The following is a 21,092-nucleotide window of genomic DNA, read 5'->3' on the forward strand; positions in this document are numbered from 1 at the left end:
TGCCAGCAAATGAGATTGTACTGCTAAATGAGTTTGTTGAAAACCAATTGTAGAGGTCTCTGCCATTAGGCGTTCTTTATATTATTATTGCAATATTATGTTTACTCAAGCAAAAGTAGTGAAAAATTACTTTGGTAGCTACTTATAAAATAAGAAGCTGTTATCCTATGTGCACAATTGCAACATTGTATTCATAGAACTTTTGTACATTGGTTTTATACAATCATCCAAACAAGTTTAACAGCAATGAAATATCAGTCATACATAAAATACATTTCTTGCATAGATGTAAGCTTCTGTTCGTGTTACCATTTAGCTAACGCATAAACTATTCAGCATTCTTTGGTGTTCTTATTTAGATTAAAGTGAATAAAAACATGGCTATGAGAAATTTACATAGTATACATTTTCCTCCATAAGCATTTAATATGATACAATAATGAACTTCCTTAGGTGCTAAAAATTACACTGCAGGTGATGTGTAGAAATAAAATAGAAAAATATACAGGTTGATTCTGTAGCTATTTATTAGTCCTAGATGATGACCAAACATAATGGTTTAAAACTATTTAAAATGTACTGTGTGTTGTGGAGAAAAGTTCTCATAACATTGTGTTCAGAAGTCTGGACACTAAAATAATTGTTTCTTGGGGTAATTCAGCATCTGTCTGAATTACCAGACTGTCAGTAGGTAGAAATGCATACAAGCCTGCTTATAGTTATGCATAAACCATGGGCTCAAATTCATAGGCAAAGCATTACACATTTGTATTTTAGATATAAAGTATGTGAAGTTTGGAATACAGAAGTGCGTAAGTGTCACTCATGCAAAATTAATGTGTATTTTAAAAATGTAGCAGCTTATTATAGCTTGTCTTTAGTGATTGCTTAATCAGTTTTCTAGGATTAATTTACAATGCTCGTAATCTTGCCAGCAAAGCCTCTACTTCAGGAACAACATCTCCTTTGGAAGCAGAGCCAACAAGCTCCATTTCCTTTTCTCTGTTGCTTTCTCCATTGTAGGTCTCCTTTCTTCCAACAGCCTTGCTCCTTGCTGTAGAGGAATTAGCTTCCATGTCATAATTAAGCTCCTTGGTGATTGGAGTCCTTGTGAAGTTGAAATTGATATTGTGGTTTGAATGTGACTTTTCTAGGTGTGCTTTCTGGTTCTCTGTAGAAGAGAAGAAAATAAAAGCTTCATCTCATTGTTAAACAAAGACTGTTACTCTAGTTACATTTTTCAATACAGAAAGCCTTCAAAATAGACAAAGTTGGAGTAATTTTACATGTAGAAGGAATAGTATTGTTGGCATGAGGATGAACAGTTAAGATGGCATAAAAAAGATGGCATAAAATGAAAATCATTACTTCTGAAAACGCTATTTCTAGACAATGTGGCTCAAGGGAAGCAATATGGAAGTAAGTAAACCATATTTATCAAACTAGCTTCCATTTTCACAAAGCCAGGACCAGATCCTGCCAGGTGCTGAGCACCCTTGATTGACACTGAAATAATTTGGAATGAAGAACACAAGTGCCTTACAGGAATGGGCCTTCAGGTGAGAAGAGAAAGACACAGAAAGGTGTTTGACATTTTTAAACCCATGCTAGACTATATTTTTGTGTGTGCAGTGTTGTTGTAGCTGTGTTGGCCCCAGGTTATGAGACAAGGTGGGTGAGGCAATATCTTTTATTGGACCAAATTCTGCTGGTGAAAGAGACAAGCCTTCAAGCATCACAGAGCTCTTCTTCAGGTCCGACAAAGGTACTCAGAGTGTCACAGTTAAATACAAGCTGGAATAGATCATTAAGCATGAGAGAAGTTCACACGTTGCAGGAAATCATTCAAACTGAAGCAGGCAATTAACACCACTGCAGTCACAGGTCCAAGGAGTGTTAGTGGGTTACAGATTGTTATAATGAGACATCAAACCAATCTCTATTAAGTCCGTGATTATTTGTGTCTATCAGAGTTATAAAATTAAGCTCCCAGGTGCGCCTTTTGAAGGTGTTGTGCTGATTTCCTTTGAAGTTGACGATTGAGAGGTCAGATACGGAATGATCATTTTGTACTATTTATGGGTACTTTGTATTGTGTAGCCCTGGGTACAATTGCCTACCTCTTCGTGGGCCAACTCAAGGAAGAATTTCTTGAAATATACAACACTAAACTGATGATACACCTGCGATATGCTGATTATATTTTCATCCTCTGGACTTCCTCAGAGATTTTCACTGCAACTTCAACAACCACCATCCATTCATCAAACTCTCTCAAGAACACTCCCACATCCACATCGACTTCCTGGACACGAGGATAAAAATTCACCAACAGAACCCTACAGACAATTATATACAGGAAATCCATGGATCACCACTCTTACCTTCACAGATAGAGCAAATACCTCAGACACACCAAGAAATCTTATCTACAGTGAGGCACTCAGTTACTACAGGACAAGGGTGGACAAACTTTTTGGCCTGAGGGTCACATTGGGGTTCTGAAACTGTATGGAGGGCCACGTAGGGAAGGCTGTGCCTTCCCAAACTGCCTGGCCCCCACCCTCTGACTGCCCCCCTTCATACCCCCCCACCCAACCAACCACCCGTGCTCCTTGTCCCCTGACCACCCCCTTCCAGGACCCCCCCACCCCTGACCACCCTCTCCCGGGACCCCACACCCTATCCAACCCTCCCTGCTCCCTGTCCCCTGACTGCCCCGACCCCATCCACAGGCCCTTCAGGACTCTCACACCTATCCAATCCCCCCTATTCCTCGTCCCCTGACCATCCCACCTCAGAACCTCCACCCCATCCAACTGCTCCCTGTCCCCTGACTGCCCCCCACGACCTCCTTCCCCTTATCCAATCCCCTCTCCCCCTGCCCCCTTACCATGCCGCTCAGAACAGCAGGACTGGCAGCCGAGCTGCCCAGCTGGAGCCAGCCACGCTGCTGTGCTTCCCGGCAGGAGCTCACAGCACCACCACCCAGAGCGCTGGCTGTGGGGGAGGGGGGACAGCAGGGGAGGGGCCGGGGGCTAGCCTCCCCAGCTGGGCGCTCAAGGGCCAGGCAGGACGGTCCCACAGGTGGGTGTGGCCTGCGGGCCATAGTTTGCCCATCTGTGCTATAGAAAGCCCTCTGAGGAGAAAGTCCAGGATACATGCCTTAACATACCTAAAACTGTCTTCACTAAACAAGGACACTCCATCCGCGAAGCAGATTTGCCAGCAGAACCGGCTTTGATACAGAAAACCCACACACACCTTGTTAACACCTAGCACCCCACACTGGAACCCATACAGGGTATAATCATAGAATTATAACCCATACTTGATGGGGACCACATCTGAAAGAAATCTTTCCTGAATCCCCTCTTCTGGCATTCAAAGAACCCTCCCAACATTGCTAAACTCATCATCAGAAACTAACTCCTCACAGACCAGGACCCATCAACTCAAAGCAACACCAGACCCCGCCATAAACATAAGATGCAAAACCTGCAGCCATACATACACTGCTACAGTGATCAGTATCCTCCACAGCACCCATTTCAAGATGAATGGGTCCTACTCATGCCTGTCACAACATGTGGTGTACCTCATTCAGTGCATCAAATACCCCAACAAGAAGTATGTGGGGGAAATCAGACTATCACTATGCTCTCCAGTGAACTCATACATAAAAATGATGAAAGACAAAAACACCCTATCACTTGTGGGGGAACACTCTTGACAAACTGATCATTCCACATCTAATCTCTCAGTCCTCATACTCAAAGGAAACCCACAAAACACCTTCAAAAGGTGAGCCTTGGAGCTTAAATTCATAACTCTTCCAGACATTAGAAATCATTGACTCAATAGAGAGACTAGGTTTATTTCTCATTACAACAATCTGTAACCCACCAACTCTCCTTTGACCTATGACTGCTGACGTGTTAATTGCTCACTTCATTTTGAATGGTTTCCTGCAACTTGTCTCTTTATGTTTAACAATCTGTTCCACCTTGTACTTATCTGTGACACTCTGATTACCTTTCTGAGACCTGAAGAAGTGATCAGTGGAACTCAAAAGCTTGTCTTTTTTACCAGCCGAAGTTGGTCCAATAAAAGATATTACATCACCCACCTAGTGTCTTTTGTTTGTAGAATTTAGAATTTGTCAGGCAGATTTTTGAAACTTTAAATAAATCAAAATTGTATTGTAATTTAATCATCCAAGATAATCTACTTTCTTTCCTTTCTGGTCTCTTTGTGGCTATATTCAACTAAGTGACAGCGAGCTTGACTTATCTCACCAGCTGTGAGTTGCACTGGCTGATGAATAAATGGCTCTGCCTGATTGACTTTCTGAAAGAAGACTAGACAAATTTCTTTCTTTCTTTCTTTCTTTCTTTCTTTCTTTTTTTTTTTTAAAGCAAGTGACTCTTTCATCTACCAGCCTTTTGAGTGATCCCTCTCATAGATCTTATACTTTTTAAAAACAAGCATACTCAATATTCATGTAACCTTGAACAAGGCTTGAAAATGGCTTCAACAAACTTGACATGACATTTAAAGTTTTTTGGTTATTCGCTGAAAGATGTTCCATCATCCCAATAGTAATGACTCTGGAGCACAGGCAGTCACTCATGACAGTGTGTTTTATGTGAGTGCTGAAAATTCCTACCGAAAACAGCTTGTACATTCCAAGGCAGCTGCTGAAGATATTTACTGCATTGTCATTCCCTGACCAGGGGCTCACAGTGATGGATGAGTATTTTACACACTATCTTGGACAATCTCAACAAATTTTATTAGTATGATCACCTTTTGGCTGTTGGAAGAAAATAAATACCCTCCTTTCTCCTTCTATATCAGATGGACAATTGTTACTTAAAATTTAACAGAGCTTCAATTTTCACTTAGCTGAACGGTTAAGCTCTATTTTATATATACTGTATGTTGGAAATAACACAATAATCCACGTGACTATAGTTGCACACATTGAGACTCCCTGTAACACATAAGGCCAAAAGAAAAGAGCTTTCAGCAAGTGAGACCATGCATACACACACATTATATACAATTTAAAATAATTGTAGTATGTTTATATATATTTCTCCATTTAATATTTTTTACTTAATAATTGTATTATAATGAATCTGCACACACCACTGGGGGCTTTAAGATCCTGTAGGACTACATTGTCTATATCAATATACAGAGTGCCCCTAACCTTTGCTGCTGTCCATATTCTGATGGTCAAAAAGATGATTGGGGGAGGGGGAAGAGAAGGAACCCGTACTTTTCTGAAACTTCATCTTTTTTTTCTTTCTTTTTCTTTTAAGAGAATTTAGGGCTTGATATATGCTGGCCTGTGAATACTAAAGAATGAAGTTGGAATTTTCAAAAGAGCCTACATGTGTTAGGCACTCCTTTGAAAACTGCAGCTTGCGGTCTGATTTTCTCAGCTAAAGGTATTGAAAGAAGTGTTGTGATATAAATCTTGACGTGTGCTTCAAGCTGACCTGGAGGGGCCACCTACTACAGATAAATAAGCATAGTAAACATGTGAACTCTGACCTTGGTCTCTTACAGTGCTGCAAACAAAGGACCTTTAAAAAAAATGAGGCCCTGTTTCAGTGACAGATTTAAGCATAACTTTAAGTCCCATTGACTTCACCAGAGAACGAACTGTCTGTAATGATCAGATACAAAACAACAGTGGTAGAGCTGAAAATGCTTGTCTCACCCAGATTTAAAGGCTTCTGATAAGTCTCATAGATACTCTTCAAAAAGAGAGTGAACCAACTCTAGGAAGTTCAAAGATGGCTTGAGAAGGTATGTCCTGGGCTGGGGAGCTAAGTGGAAGATATGCTGAACTTTCCAAAGCTGGAGAATGGTATATTTGAAAGACCTATGTCTGTCATCCTTTAATACAATGGTTCAGATCCACAAAGGGACTTAGGTATCTAAAACTCAGATTTAGGTGCCACTGTGATTCACAAACCCCCACTAAGCTGCCACCTAACCATAGGTGCCTAAACTCACTAATTTTTGCTGTAAAAGTCCCCTAGGGGCCTACGTTTCTGCATCTGGCATGCATACTGCTGCCTCATGTGCACTGCATCCTCCTCTCCCCCTCCTGCCCTGCCATTTTGCGTCAAGGGGGAGTGCATCACTGCCATTCTTATCAGAAATAGCTTAGATGCCTGACTTCAGATGTCTGTGGATCTCAAGCAGGGATAGGCACCTCCCTCTTGCTTGGACTTAGTTGCCTAACTCCCTAAGAGGGACAGGGTTTAGGACAGACCTGTCTTGTTGGCATCTGCTGTTGGCCAGGTTAGGTGACTCCCTGCCTATTATGCTGGCTTTTGTGGATCCCATTCTCAGTTGCCTCTCTCTCCCTGTGCATTGTATAGGGATCTTAGATATCTAACCAAGGGTTTGTGGATTACATTGGATAGCGAGGTGCCTAAAAGTTAGGTGTTGCAACGCTGAATGTGGGACCCCCGAAGTCCCTCTATGAACCTGGGCCTAAGATCGTATAACAAATCTAGATTATTTTGGACGTTAGGTTTGAAATGTTGAAAGCCAACTATGGATTTTAATCCCATGAATTACATCAATTTTAATGAAACGTGCAGCTAAATCTACTAGTTGTCTTTTATAATTTGAAAATGGAAGTTAATCTGATTTGTGTGGTTATATTTCCTACTCTGCTTTGAAAATCTCAGCCTAGCTAGGTCCTGAGTTTATAGTTTGCCATCTCTGCATCACACTACCTAACATGCTTCTGCAGTTTCAAAGGTTTATAATATTCTTCCCTTCCTGTCTAAAACTATGTTATATGGATATTTCTTAGATAATCTATTCACAGCTCTAGCCACTTTTGTCAATATTTAGCAGTTACAATGCACAACTTCCTCGGTTTAATCAAGCCCCTCCCAACCAGTTACAGCAAGACAGAAAAAAAGACATGGAAAAATATTTTCCCTTCCTCCAATGCCAAATAATTAGGGTTTGCACAATGCCTTAAAGTTCGGCGGATTCTGTCTACATTAGATGAAGTGGTTGGAGTGAGTTCCAGAATCAAAGAGACTCATAGAGATCATCCCATCAATAGTCCTTATTTTACAGTAAGGGAGCTCCAGCCCTAGTATCATTTGTGGCATGAGGAAAGAGGTGGTCTCAGGTAGGTACGTTCCAGGCCATTTACAGCTTTTATAATAGGTCAAAAACAATGCCTTCAATTGTATCTAGATACCAATAGGCAGCCACTGAAGATCATAGAGCAAACAATTTTGTTAAATTTCAGTTAAGGTTGCTAAGCAGCTTTAGAGAGAAGGCATACCATTAATCACATCCGTTTAAACAATTCTGATACTACCCTTATCACTTCATTCAAACAGAAACAATAGCCAACCCAACCCAAACAACCTTAACTCTGCTCCTAGAATTGTGTTACTTTTTAAGGGCCCACTCCAAACTTCCACTGAAAATAATAGCATTTCCCCTTTGGTTTTAATGGGTGTTGCCCAGGCCTTTTAAATAAAGTTTGGATAATAGAGTGTGTATGTGTTTTATTTGCTCAGCAGTGTCAAATTTGATGGTTATTACACAAGTAGTTCCTGTTTAATGTAATGGCCCTATTTTAACGATGGGTGTAAGTTATGTTTATATATTTAGCTTTAGCTCTAATGTTTTGTCTAATTACGTATTTATAGAATTATATATACTGTATATAAGTATATACAGAAACCCCAGCTAACAGAATGGCTGCTGCTGTATACCACACCTGAGACCACTTTAATACAGTGCCAGGCTGCTTCATGTGAAAAAGCTCTGCACACTCTAATGAAAGCATGAGAGTCAGTTTAAAACTCTCTTTGCTGTGTATGCAAAGATTTTCCCAGAGCAGAAATTTTTGTTTTGCTAAGCCCCTCAGACTTTCTTTGCTGTCAGGCTCCAACTGGTCCTTATTTCCCAACAGCAGTTCAGTGCCTGGCTCCAGCCGCAGGCTTTCTATTGTAAGCTCCTTTTTACCTATTTCTCCTGCTTCCTCCAAACTTGATTATTTGCAAACCAGCCCCACTCCAGTGCTCAATTCCAGCTCTATCCTCTTCCATGCCCTGTCTCTACCCAATCTCATCCCTCTGTCAGTGCCAGTACTAGCCCACTGTGGCCCTATCCAGGAATATCCTCCCCTCCCCCAATTCTAAAACAGCCAAGTTCTTATAATAAAAAGCAAATGGGGGCCCCCCTTGAGATGCTTGGGGCCCTAAGCAATTGCTTAATTTGCTGATGCCTAGAGCCAGCTCTGCCCTCTGCTAACATCTGCAAATGAAGAGCCCTGGTCTCTTGGACTGTTAGGAGGTTTGACATCTGCCAAAGTTCCCTATGCTTGAGCGTGGAAAATGTCTGTCTGTGAACTTGGAGTTGTGGAATACTTGCTATGCTGACAACATGTAGGTTGATAAATCAAGGGAGACAGGGAATAATTTAAAAAAAGCGTAATTTTTGATGTCCTAGTATTTTAAATCTTTTAATCATAAATTTTCAAACAAATCTCCAGAAAAATTCGACTCCTATTTTTAAGCATACCAAGTGTAAATAAATTGGTCAACTAATGAACAGTTAGAAAGGGAATAAACAGAGAATGTACAGTGGATATATAGACTCAGCTTGAACTATGACACCTACACAATCCCACAGCATCTCACAGAATCACTGTTCACTTTGTTTGGCTGTGGTATTTCTACCAGCCACCAAGTATAAATATCAGATGTTTGCTCCTGTTGCTCCATTGTGGTGGAATTCTTTACATCATAGGAGTCACACTGGTGCCTCATTCTATTTCAAGTCAAAGCTTTAAAAGTCATTTTGCAGGTATTAAGAGGGGGAGAGGGAAACTCCTGTTCCTTTTTAATTAAAAATTCAAAAGACTCATTTGTTACCCTACCAAATCTTTTCATTTTAAAATTACAATGGGAATTTTATTCTGCTAAGATGACACCCTCAGGATCCTCTTTACTGCTGCACACAATGCTTCAAAGGTGCCACATGCATTGTTGCCTATAGGGCTCATTCACCCCAAGATGATCTCTGCCAGCTGCTGTAGCAGCTCCCCGAATCATCAAATTTACTGGTAATATCCAAGAAATATGCACTCATCCTAGAGGCACTGGAATGGCTAGTGCCTGATTTGTAATGCCACTGCAACTGACAAAGCGGTTCCTGGGAATGGATTAAAAACTCAGAAGTTGCCATCTGCTGTGTTTTAGCAAAGAATCAGGACCCTACTGCAATTTATAGGTAATAAAGGAGCGTAATTTATCACCTTAAAAAAACAATGTTGAGACCATATAAATCTATTTAGCTATTTGTAATTGCTAGCTGGCTAGTACTGTTGGGCATCAAACTACTGACCATAAGTTTGAACTCTTCTGTGCTACTTACTGTTATGCTGGACTTCAGGAGAAGGAGGCCTTTAGCCCACTCCTGTCTACTGGCAAAATGATTGCAATCCTTTTAGAAATGGCATCCTAGATGGAGGCTACGGACAACTTGTCCTCTCCCCACAATACCGGATCAATTCTTACATTTACTAAGGCCAAGTCTACACTTAGAAGCTTACAGCGGCACAGTTGTACTGATACAACTGTGCCACCATGAGAGTGCTCATGTATCCGAGTTATGCTGATGGGAGAGAGCTCTCCCATCGTACAATAAAACCAGCCCAATGAGCATCTCCCGCCGACATAGCACTGTGCACATGAGCGCTTTTGCTGGGAAAATTTATGTCGCTCAAGGATGTGTTTTTTCATATCCTTGAGCGACAAAAGTTTGGCCGACATAAATGCTAGTGTAGACATGCACTAAGCTACCTTCCCTCTTTGTCAGAGGCTCGCAGTGCCTCCACATCTAACTGCCAGCTCCACCAATGAAGGCTGCAAAATCTCTCGTTGAAAGACCAAGACCTTTTCACTATCTTTTTAAACTGGAAAACTCCAACTAATAGTATTTGAGGCAATACTGCTTCAAACTTTTTGTTTCAGTATTGCTACTTTTATCTGTTTTGGACAGCTTTTCACAGATTAAAGCATATAAAACGAAGCAGTACTTAGAAAATTCAATGTACAACAGAATAAATGACAATACAGAGCACAGCCTTTTTAAACTACATTTCTCCACTAACAGACTTCGCCTAGTCTATGTCAGACCAGTAACTCTTGAAAATGCAAAAATTCTCTTTGTTAATTTGGCAGTGGCACATTTCTGTAAATATTTGCAAAAGATATATATACTCAGTTCAAAATTACTCTTCCTAGGCTGAAAAGCATTCTCTCTCTCCCTGGATTTAAGCACAACTCTTTAAAAAATGACAGAAGAGCAACAGAAGCCTACCCCTGGAAAGGCTCTTCCGCAAGAACTCTTGTGATGAAGACACTTTATTTCTTTGGAGTGTAGCCTTTGTTCATCAACTCCAGGAATATGCTACAACCCTTTCACTCATCAGCAAGACCAAAAATCAGAAAAAGGCCCTCAAAAATTAGACATGTTAAATTTTAAATGTGCAGGAAGAAGCCAACAATACCAATGGACACAGTTAGAAATTCTCAAGCTATTTTTAAATTGGGAGGTAGTCCTCTGGGCGACAGACTGAAGTTGGTTTCGGATGTTTCATCAGCTCAAGGAACGCCAACCATAATGAAGGGTTGTCAATAACAGACAACGCAGCAATCGCTGAAGTATTAAATGCCTTTTTTTGTTTCAGTTTTCACCAAAAACTTAGCAGTGATTGGACAGCTAACATAGTAAACATCAGTGTAAATGGGGCAGGATCTGAGGCTAAAACAGGAAAAGAACAAATTAAGAATTACTTAGGCCTTGTCTACACTGCCACTTTACAGCACTGCAACTTTCTTGGTCAGGGGTGTGAAAAAACAGCTCCCTGAGCGCTGCAAGTTTCAGCGCTGTAAAGTGGCAGTGTAGACAGTGCACCAGCTACTCCCCTGGTGGAGGTGTTTTTTTATAGCGCTGGGAAACTACACAGCCACGTTCGCAGCCGAGGCAGCGCTTTAACGTTGCTAGTGAAGACATGCCCTTAGACAAGTTAGATGTCTTCAACTGGGCAGGGACTGATGAAATACATCCTAGAATACTTAAGGAACTGTCTGAAGAGATCTCTGAGCCATTAGTGATGATCTCTGAGAACTTGTGGAGAACAGGAAAAATATCCCTAGGATTGGAAAAGGGCAACTATAGTACCTATCTATAAAAAGGGGAATAAGGACAGGTGACAGAATTATAGACCAGGTAGTTTAACTTTGGTACCAGGAAAGATAACGGAGCAAACAATCAATTTTAAACATAGAAGAAAATAAAGGTGATAAGTAAAGTCAATATGGATATGTCAAGAACAAATCATGTCAAACCAACCTAACATGTCTTTAACAGGGTAACAAGACTTGTGGATAGAGGAGAAGCAGTAGATGAGATATATATCGACTTTAGTAAAGTTCTCGATACTGTGTCCCATGATCTTCTCATGAACAGATTAGAGAAATATAGTCTAGAGATGAACCTACAATAAGATGTGTGCACAACTGCCTGGAAAACTATACTCAGAGAGTAGTTATCAATGGTTCACAATCGAGCTGGAGGGGGAGGGACATATCGAGTGGGGTCCCTCAGGGATCTGTCTTGGGTCCAGTTCTATTCAATATCTTCATAAACTATTTGGATAATGGCATAGAGAGTACAATTATAAAGTTTGTGGACAACACCCTGGTGGGAGGGGTTGCAAGCGCTTTGAAAGACAGGATTACAATTCAAAATGATCTTGACAAACTGGAGAAATGGTCTGAAATAAATAGGATGAAACTCAAGGACAAATGCAAAATACTACATTTAGGAAGGAATAATCAACTGCACAAATACAAAATGGGAAATGACTGCCTAGGAAGGAGTACTTCAGAAAAGGATCTTGGGATTAGAGTGGATCACAAACTAAATATGAGTCAACAGTGTAATACTGTTGCTAAAAAAGTGAACATCGTTCTGGAATGTATTAGCAGAGTGTTGTAAGCAAGACACAAGAAGTTATTCTTCCACTCTACACAGCACTGATAAGACCTCAACTGGAGTACTCTGTCCAGTTCTGGGCACCACACTTTGGGAATGATGTGGAAAAATTGGAGAAATTCCAGAAGAGAGCAACAAAAATGACTGACAGTCTATAAAACATAACCTATGAGAAAAGATTTTAAAAATTAGGCTTGTTTAATTTGGAGAAGAGAAGAGGGGGGATTTGATAACAGTTTTCAAGTCTGTAAAAGGTTGTTATAAAGAGAAGAGTGATAAATTGTTTTCCTTAATCAGTCTGGTTACAGGAAATAAGGCAAATGTTATGAATTTATAGCTAAAGCTACCAAAAGCCATGGGTGATACACTGTTAATCCTAATGATTTTGACTTTACTACTGTTGTATCGTTCCACACATTGCTCTTGGACATATCCCAAAGGCTTCATAGACACAAATCTTTTAAAGCACATATCACCCAGTTTCTCCCATATCCTGAGGAGCTAAGAATGCGGATGAAGAACACAAGCAGAATTGAAGTGATATCGGTTAGTAGATGGAGGGAGAGATGAGGGAAAGCATTTAGAGGTTTTAGTAGAACTCATGCCTACTCTTTCAGTGAAAGGCATATGTTCATTGATCATCAAGATAGTGTGCAATGTGGCAGTTGTGTAAGACTTGGCTCCCTATTTGGATGCCAATGTCAGAGGAGAGGCAAAAAAACCCTTTTTCCACCTTCATGTGGATAGGAAAAATCTACCAGCTCCTTTTTGACAAAGAGCTGTTGAAAGTGTATTGTCTCTCACTTCAAGGCTGGACACTGCATTGCTCTGTACCTGGGGCTGACAGTGGATGCCGAAAGGAAAGTGGTTTACAGTACAACAGCCTAACTGGAACAGGCAAGCAAGAGCATCTCAGAACAGTGCTCTGCATTCTACATTGATTCTCCATTAAATATTCGATCCTACAGGAGTTTACAATACACTCATGACTTCCTTCCTTCAGAGTATATGCAAGACTTCTCTTTACATATACCTTCTGACAGGACAAGCGGTGACATTGTGACAAACCCTATTTCACCTGCATCTGAAAAAATTCAAGTGAAAACAACCAGCACCGACCAAGACTAAATAGATATGGCTAAGCCTCCAACTATTGTTATTCTGCCAAGAACTGGCCCAGATCAATCTCCCATACTCTACTTCCCTTGACATGGACAGTATATAGACCCAAATCCTCCTTTCCTTCATTCATGTAACCCCCCACCCCACTCCCTCCAAACACAGCTTGTTTAGTAACAGGATGGCTAGAATTGTAAAATACACTATAAGCTATTTTGTAATTAAAAAGAGAGCCAGAAGAAACCCGCTGCATTACTGACTCACCATAGCTACTAGGAGGGAGAGAGTTGATCAGCAGGATAAACTAAGAAAAAGCAACCTGACAGATGTTGTTCCCCTTTAAAGACATAAGAAAAAATAATCCCGAACCAATGTTGCTTCAGTTGTTCTCACACATTTATTTAACTGACAGGGTTTATGATATGAAACTCTTAGCACAATGGAAAGACCAACAAAACTGAGACTCAATCCTGTAGTTCTTAATTAGGTAAAACTCCCATTGTCTTCAAAATTCAATCTATTAATGTTTAGTTTTCCCACATCTGAATTTCCTGAGCACTGCTGTTCATCAAAATAAGTTATTAAAGAATTGTTACGAGATCATCTGATTTGTCTAGAGATTCTTATATTTTTGCTACTGAAATACATGTTACTGAACTGACTTCCAGAGAGTTTTGTCTGAGTAAGGACTTTGGGATAATTTCTTTGTTTTATAAACATAGAATGTAAACACTTAATTTTTAGTCTTTCAAACAAACAAATCTCTGGTGTAAAAAACAAATTCAAAATTATCTTCAGATCACCTAAGGCAATCCAGCTAGTATTATCCAGACACAAGTCTTCCTAAATTATTTTGATGAACAGCAGAGCTCAGGAAATTCAGTTAATGGAAAATTGTGCTTAATATCTTTCCTCTGTTTAAATGGTGATCTAGCATGGAACAGCATACAATGATATACATATAGGCTATGAAGGGATACTTATTTTCTCTGAATGAGAAAAAGTGTAAAGTGCGTGAATGAGAAGAAACACTAATACTGGGGACTTGCTATGAATGTCGTGGAGCAAATTTATGCTTGATCCTTTGGAAATTTTTAAACCCCTCCTACTCCTGGAATATAGGACAATTAATACTGAATACAAATGACTTCAAGATTTACTGAAGTAGAGGTATGATTTTTTTAACCACTGACAAATAGCTAACATTTTAAAAAAATGTTTAAATAGATTTATTATATTGCAACAGAATGCCCACTTTCTTGATACTCAAGACACTTGATTTTTTATGTCAATATTTTTATACTGTTTGTACACGAATTACTTTTGATTAAAAAAATAAAGCAACAAATGTGTGAGAGAGACTAATACAACAGCATTGTATGCTTACATGATCATAGTTTTCAGTGTGGGACATGATAAAATTATAACTGAAAGAAAAGAAATGTAGCTGTAATCTTATTACATTTCCCTAATTGAATCTCTGATTTACACAGGGCAAATACTACAGTGGCCAAAGGGAATATTTCCTAAATTATTGTCTTTCAGCTCCACATATTGCACCATGTTACCGAGAGTCCATACCTAACTACTGATGGCAAAAAACTGTTGCTAAACAGAGATGTGCCTTCTATGGAGACGGTCCAATACTCTGACATTACTAACTGAAATCACTCAAGTACAGCTTTCCAATCCTGAGTATAGCAGAGTGATAGTAAACAGCAAAAATATGCAGCTTGTAGAATCAGGACTATTCATTATGGAGTAGGTCTTGTTTATTGCTCTGTGCATTGCTCTCTTAATATCCAGAAGTAGTTTTTAGAAGTAATCAGAAAAATTGCAATAGCCAGAGACCTTGTGTATTGCATCATAGCTCTCATAAAGTACAAGATATATCTCCTCCCTCTATAGCACAGCAGAAGACACTTAATATACTTTAGTGTCACTTTTTATTAGTTTAATAGTTTTTCCAACAATGTTTTTGATTGACAAAGTCAGGATAAGAAAATGTTCCTGAATTGCAAAAAAAGTGCTGTGGGCTGCTAACAACTTATTTCATTTCTACTCTGTAGCCATGGCCTTAACACCTGATGAACTGTCAACTGCACTTAGATGACGCCACCATACATTTGAAATGTAATTTCTTGCACCTTAAGGCTTTACAATGGATGCTCAACAACCTTACTAATCAAAAACAGATGACACCACCAGAATTAATGAGGCACTCAATTGCATTACTGAAGAGTGGATTTTTTTTTTAAAACCCAACCTGTTATATGCATTTCATTCATTTAAAAGTTGCTGCTCTTCCTGGTATGAAAGAATGTGGAATTTAAAGGAATAAAACATTCAAATAAATAAATTCAGTTAACTGAATTTTACTAAGTGTTCAGAAGCAGGAGATACAAAATATTTTTCTTTGTTTCAGAGGGAAGAAAAGAGGGATGTACTAAAGTACTAAACGATGTTATGAAAGGGGACTGACTTATTTAGCATGAATTTCCTCTGCTTTCAAAAAACAATGTGTTTGATTATGAGCACTGAATAAAGTAATTTATGAAAAAATGAACCACACTGGACCGCAATTTGACTTTCCCATTCAACAGAGTCTAAATCAAAGGTTTCACAGTTCAGATTAGATAATATATACAATTTCTTCTCACCTACTTGACTACTGCTGCTACCTCCTCAAAAATCATCTTCAAAATTGCTGCCTCTGATTTTTCAATTCATTCAATTTTTCTCCCAATTTCTTCTCTAACCAAACCTTGCATACATGTAGAGTTGGAAGCAATTTCTCAATCCATCATACTAATCTATTTTCTTTCCCCCATACCTTAGCAATGACAATAGCTACTATAATAACTTTAGGATGCCAAGATTTAACTAAAATCTGGGGTGCATCTAGGAATGGCTTCAAAGCTTATCAATTAACTTCAAAATTAACCAAGAAATTGGGCACAATTTTAGATTAAATACATTTCTAAGTTTAAAAATAACGGTATAAACCAACCCTGACCCTATCTCAGTGGATGTGAAGAGCCCAGGGGCACAGGAAACAGTGTGGTTCAGCTAGGTGAGAGAGGGGCAGGATTTGACTGTCATTCCTCCTCCATTTACCCCGAAGGGCTGCACCCAGCCATGCTACTTGAGGTGGATGATGAGTTATGGATTTGCCCCAATGTACGCAGGAAGAGGATTGATAGTGAGGGCATTAAGTTTTCCCACTTCTCTCAAACATGTGAAAAACAACAATCATCTGAGAAAAATATTATTTCTGGAATTACAGTGGACTCCCAAGGAGGCAACATGCCTTAAGATCATTCTAAATTGTTAGAACATAGTCTCTTAATTGGCTTTTTCCTTGTGCATAAGCAATATCTATAGGTTCACAGGATTGGTACTGTGATAGAGAATCATTCAGTTGTAGGTTGCCATTTCAAATCCAGTCCAGGTCAAAAGTGATTGAAAGAAGTTACCACCAGACAACTATATGATTTGGTGCCCTCAGCCATGTTCCTAGTAGACAGATGGTTGTATTACAAAGCCACCACCACTGCGACTGGCAATAATTGAAAATATTTTTGGCAGTTTCAATGGGAGGGGAAGAATTACAGATCATAGGCACTTAATTATACCTTGCAGCCCTAAAAGGTTACTCCTGCTTGTGTTGTACTCATGCAGTAGATAAACAAAGGACTTCAGTTTCCTGGGCTATCCATTATCTATCAATGAATACTGACTTCAAGAAACATTTTGACAAAGAATTTAAGCAAAACAGATAACCTATTAGTAGCACAATTAAATTTCTGTGACAAGGGGAAATCCACATGCATCTTCAGAGGATAGCTGGATGAATACTGTTTGGGAAGTGCTGATGAAGATGACCAATCTGAAAGAAGACACAAAATCTGTGTCTCCCTTATTAATTACTCTGAAAAGGACACAGTAAAGAAGCCCATGCTATAATGACTGTGGGGAAATAAAAAAACAAAAACAAACCCCAAAGCTCTGACCTACTTGTTGTATATCCACATGTGACATGTTTAGCATGTTTCCTTTCTACTATAGTTTCCACTGACTTACTAACTTACCATAACAATTTATTTAGGAATTTTTTTTACTAATGGTTAGTAAACAAGAGTTTTAACTCTCAATTATTTTTAATCATCATACTTTACATTTTGTAACTAAAGCCCTAACTACTCTAAAGAAATTCTTATTTACTGTATAATTTGTTACGATTGTGTGTTTCCCATCCCTTGCCTTCACTTCCGTCTGAAGCCAGAAATTGGGTCACTGTTAGGGTGTTGTCTAAAGCAGAAGGCAACAGAGGAACACTTAGCAAAGACGCTTTAAAATTCCACCTCTGTTCCTCCCAAAGAGATGGTGTTGACTCTGTGGGTGCTTCGGGGCAGGAGCATCCAAGGGGAAAAATTAGTGGGTGCTCTGCATACACCAGCAGCCAAGCTCCCCTCCCCACCTCCTCCTCCCCGCTTAAGCGCGCCGCATCCCCACTCCTCTGCTTACCTCCCAGCGTTTCCCACTTGGCTGCTGCCAAACAGCTATTTGGCAGCATTAGCATGCTCTGGGAGGGGGGTGAGGAGCAGGAACGTAGTGTGCTTAGCGGAGGAGGCGGCGAAGAGACGGGGCCGGGATTTGGGGAAGGGGTTGGAATATTGGCAGGGAGGGGGCAGAGACTTCAGGGAAGGGCTGGGAAGAGGCAGGGCAGTGGGCGGGGCCTCATGGAAGGGGTGGAGTGGGGATGGGGCCAGGGGCAGAGGGGCGGGGTCGAGCACCCACAGGAAAGAGAAGATGGTGCATATGACCAGAGCTCTAAGTCTTAAGGAGATCAACACATTTTTTTAAAACTTTTTTATGATGTCTTAAAAAATGCTTTGTACTTCCCTAAAATTGGTGCCTCTGTACATTCCTTTCTTGCTTGCTTCAAACTCCTAGTTTTCTGTATCAGAAAAATGACTTACTTATAAAGTTTATCTGGGACAAACTGGTAACCAGGATTGCCTTTGTGAACAAATTGGGCATGGGGAAAAAGCGGAATTAACTTAGTACATGCAACTTTGACCATTAAAACCTTGGTAATCAAATAGGCTTCTTGTTCTTACAACTCACTCTAGGCATCTGATATATGTTGCAAATAACTAGATATAGGTCAAAAACAAGCCAGCACATTGTCCGAAAGTGTGTAACAGACGATAATGTAAACTACTAGATAGGCGACCCTTACCCAAAGCTAAAAATTAGGAAGCAATAAAGCAAAGACACAGAAGAAGTAGCTCTTTCCTCTCCTTGTGCACAAAACATACTGCAAATATCTTCAATAATTATAAAGTGCTTTCAGAATACCTAATATGAAGCACTATATTAGTGCTATATATTTGTACTATCTGACTTCCTATATTTGGGCCACAGTGTGTTATACCAATAAATTAAAAACCAGCAGGATCTTATTAAAGGGGAAAAGGCAAAATACCACATTTATTGTGAATACAGAAAGACTCATAGTAAACAGTTATAGTTATAACATTCCATTCAATCTCATATTTACTCACACATTCATTCAGTCATTCATACACACACACAGAGGTTCTGCAAGGTTGTTATCATAGTTACCAGCCTTAGAGTTGCTCATGCCAAGCCACTGGCCAGGTGGCCTGGACATGAGGAAAGAGCAGAGCCTTGTCAGATGCTCATCTGATGCTCCTGGAAGTTGGTTTGCAGCATCAGATCCCCCAAAGTTCTCACTTTCTAGAGTCTATTTTTATAGGAATTTATTCCTAGGCCAGTCTGTGGGAATTGCTTCATCATGGTGTTGCTGAATCAATCAGCAGATAGCACATTCCTGACGGCTCCGTGCTGCTAGATGTTATCTTGTTCTTTGGTTCTCCCATTCTTGAGGCTGTTGGGTGGATTCCAGTCTGCCCTCCGCGGGTCCTCTGGTTATTTCCACTTGATGCCTTCTTCAGCCGATGGACACTGGATTCTTAGGCTGGCACCTCCCTGATCATTCAGTTATTATCCACACCAAGCATCCATCCATATACATCCTCTATCTCTATTTTAATCACAATTGTTAATACAACAAAAGGGCGGGGAGTCTCTGGGTGCTGTTTTTGTTGTTACAGAGTATTGCTTTGAGTCTCTCTCTGTCTGAATTGCTTTGAGAACAGACTCTGTCTTAGAATGTACTAACGCAATCATCAGCTTGCAAGTTTCACACATAGAAGGAGAGAAACAGTATCAAAAACCAAGAGACCTCCTAATTAGTAATATCCTGGAATTTAAACTATGGGGAATCACACTCATTTGTGATTTTAATACAGAACTTCTTTAATATGATCCAACAAGTGTACTTGGCCTTGTGCAGGTATGCAAAAAGGTAGTTGTGGAGAAGATTACAAGGAGCTTTTCCCTGCACAAAAGCTGGTCACAGCTGTAAGTCTTTGTGCATAGTAGGCAGCCGTTATATATCAAAACAGGAAAATTTAAAATATCTTAGAACAAGGACTACAACACTTTAGCTCTGGCAGTAGAAACCTCTACATATAAGAAGAAGGGTCGCCTAGTACTTAAGGTACTGAACTGGAACGCTGGGTTCAATTCCTGGCTCTGCCACAGATTTCCTGTTTAACTTTGTGTATCATTTAATTTCTCAGTGTCTCAGTTCCCTATCTGTAAAATGGGAATAATACTTTCTTTCACACTTTGTCTAGTGTGTCTGCTTAGACTGTAAACTGCAGGGCATTTGTTCATGTTTATACAGTTCTAGTACAATAGGGACCTGATCTCAACTAGGGCCTCTAGTAAAATATAATACTGACACAGTAGTTGGGGAGAAGGCAGAGCCAGGGCATTCCACCTTCCACTCAGGCTGATAGAGCTGGTTCCACAACAGGGATGGTTCACACTGAACCTTTTTTTACTTCTTTGTGCTCCTGGTGAGGCACAATGGTGCCACTGGAAAACTGTGCTTCTGCATGTCTCCTGCATTTCGTTTCCTGAAGAGCCTCAAAGTGGCCCACTCCTTTTGGTTTCTCATCTCCATGTCACCTCTACTTGCAACTGTCCACAATCATTCTGAGTTATCCATAGTAGAAAGCAATCCAAATCAGCATGTAGCAATCCCTCCAATGGAAAATGCTCATGGAAAGTATGATTAATTAATAAGAGCTTGTTCTGTTAATTTGTGTAAATTTTGGCTGCCCTTAATAACTGGCATCTTACATTTCACACTGCAACCTCAAACTCATTAGTAAAGCATTCCCCAAATTGATTGGTTTGTTAGCATTTAATTTGTCATTTTATACTGCCAATTGTAACAATTTGGGGAACCTGTCTATATGTGACTTCTGAATTCTGACAGTTATGAAATTGTTGAATCATGGAAGGCACCAGTGTATGTGGAATCCACCACCTGCTAACAAATACTGTGCCACATTGCTACCAGACCAGGGACAATGGTAAGGCCAGAAAGGACCACCAGATTGTCAATTGATAACCTCAACAACTGTGCTCTAACCAAAAAATGGCTATGCTCATGTGATGTTGCCTGAGCTGGGAAAACAGTTTGACCAAGCCTCTCTGCAGCGAGGGGGAAGTGGAGAGTGGAAAATCCCCAACAGCTGAACCAAGGACAGAGGTTTTAGTGGTGGAACAAACATTTGTGAGACTGAAAGAGCCACACAGGAGCTTGATTAGGAGAGGGGGCATGCTTTTGTAGTGGGGTTATGCTGTTTAACTGCAGGATCATCTAAGGAAGAAGGAAGCTAACTGACCTAGTGGGAGAGACTGACTCCATGATTCTGAAGAGAAGCCATGAACTACTGAAGGAACCTGGGCACTGCAGAGGACTCTGTTCAAGCTCAAAGAACTCTCCAAAGTGATGG

At 40.1% G+C, this 21,092-nt stretch overlaps 1 protein-coding gene across 1 annotated transcript in view; it reads right to left on the minus strand.

Annotated features, from left to right (window-relative positions):
- Positions 1 to 891: 891 nt before the first annotated feature.
- The window catches only part of DIAPH3 (diaphanous related formin 3), a 531,747-nt gene continuing 511,546 nt past the window's right edge, over positions 892 to 21,092 (minus strand). The window contains exon 28 of the mRNA XM_077806852.1: positions 892 to 1,171. Within this exon, the coding sequence (XP_077662978.1) occupies positions 912 to 1,171 (260 nt within the window). The 3' untranslated portion in view covers positions 892 to 911. The remainder of the gene's footprint in view (positions 1,172 to 21,092) is intronic.

The sequence above is a fragment of the Eretmochelys imbricata genome, chromosome 1, assembly GCF_965152235.1.
Source record: "Eretmochelys imbricata isolate rEreImb1 chromosome 1, rEreImb1.hap1, whole genome shotgun sequence".
In the NCBI taxonomy this organism is placed as follows: Eukaryota; Metazoa; Chordata; order Testudines; family Cheloniidae; genus Eretmochelys; species Eretmochelys imbricata.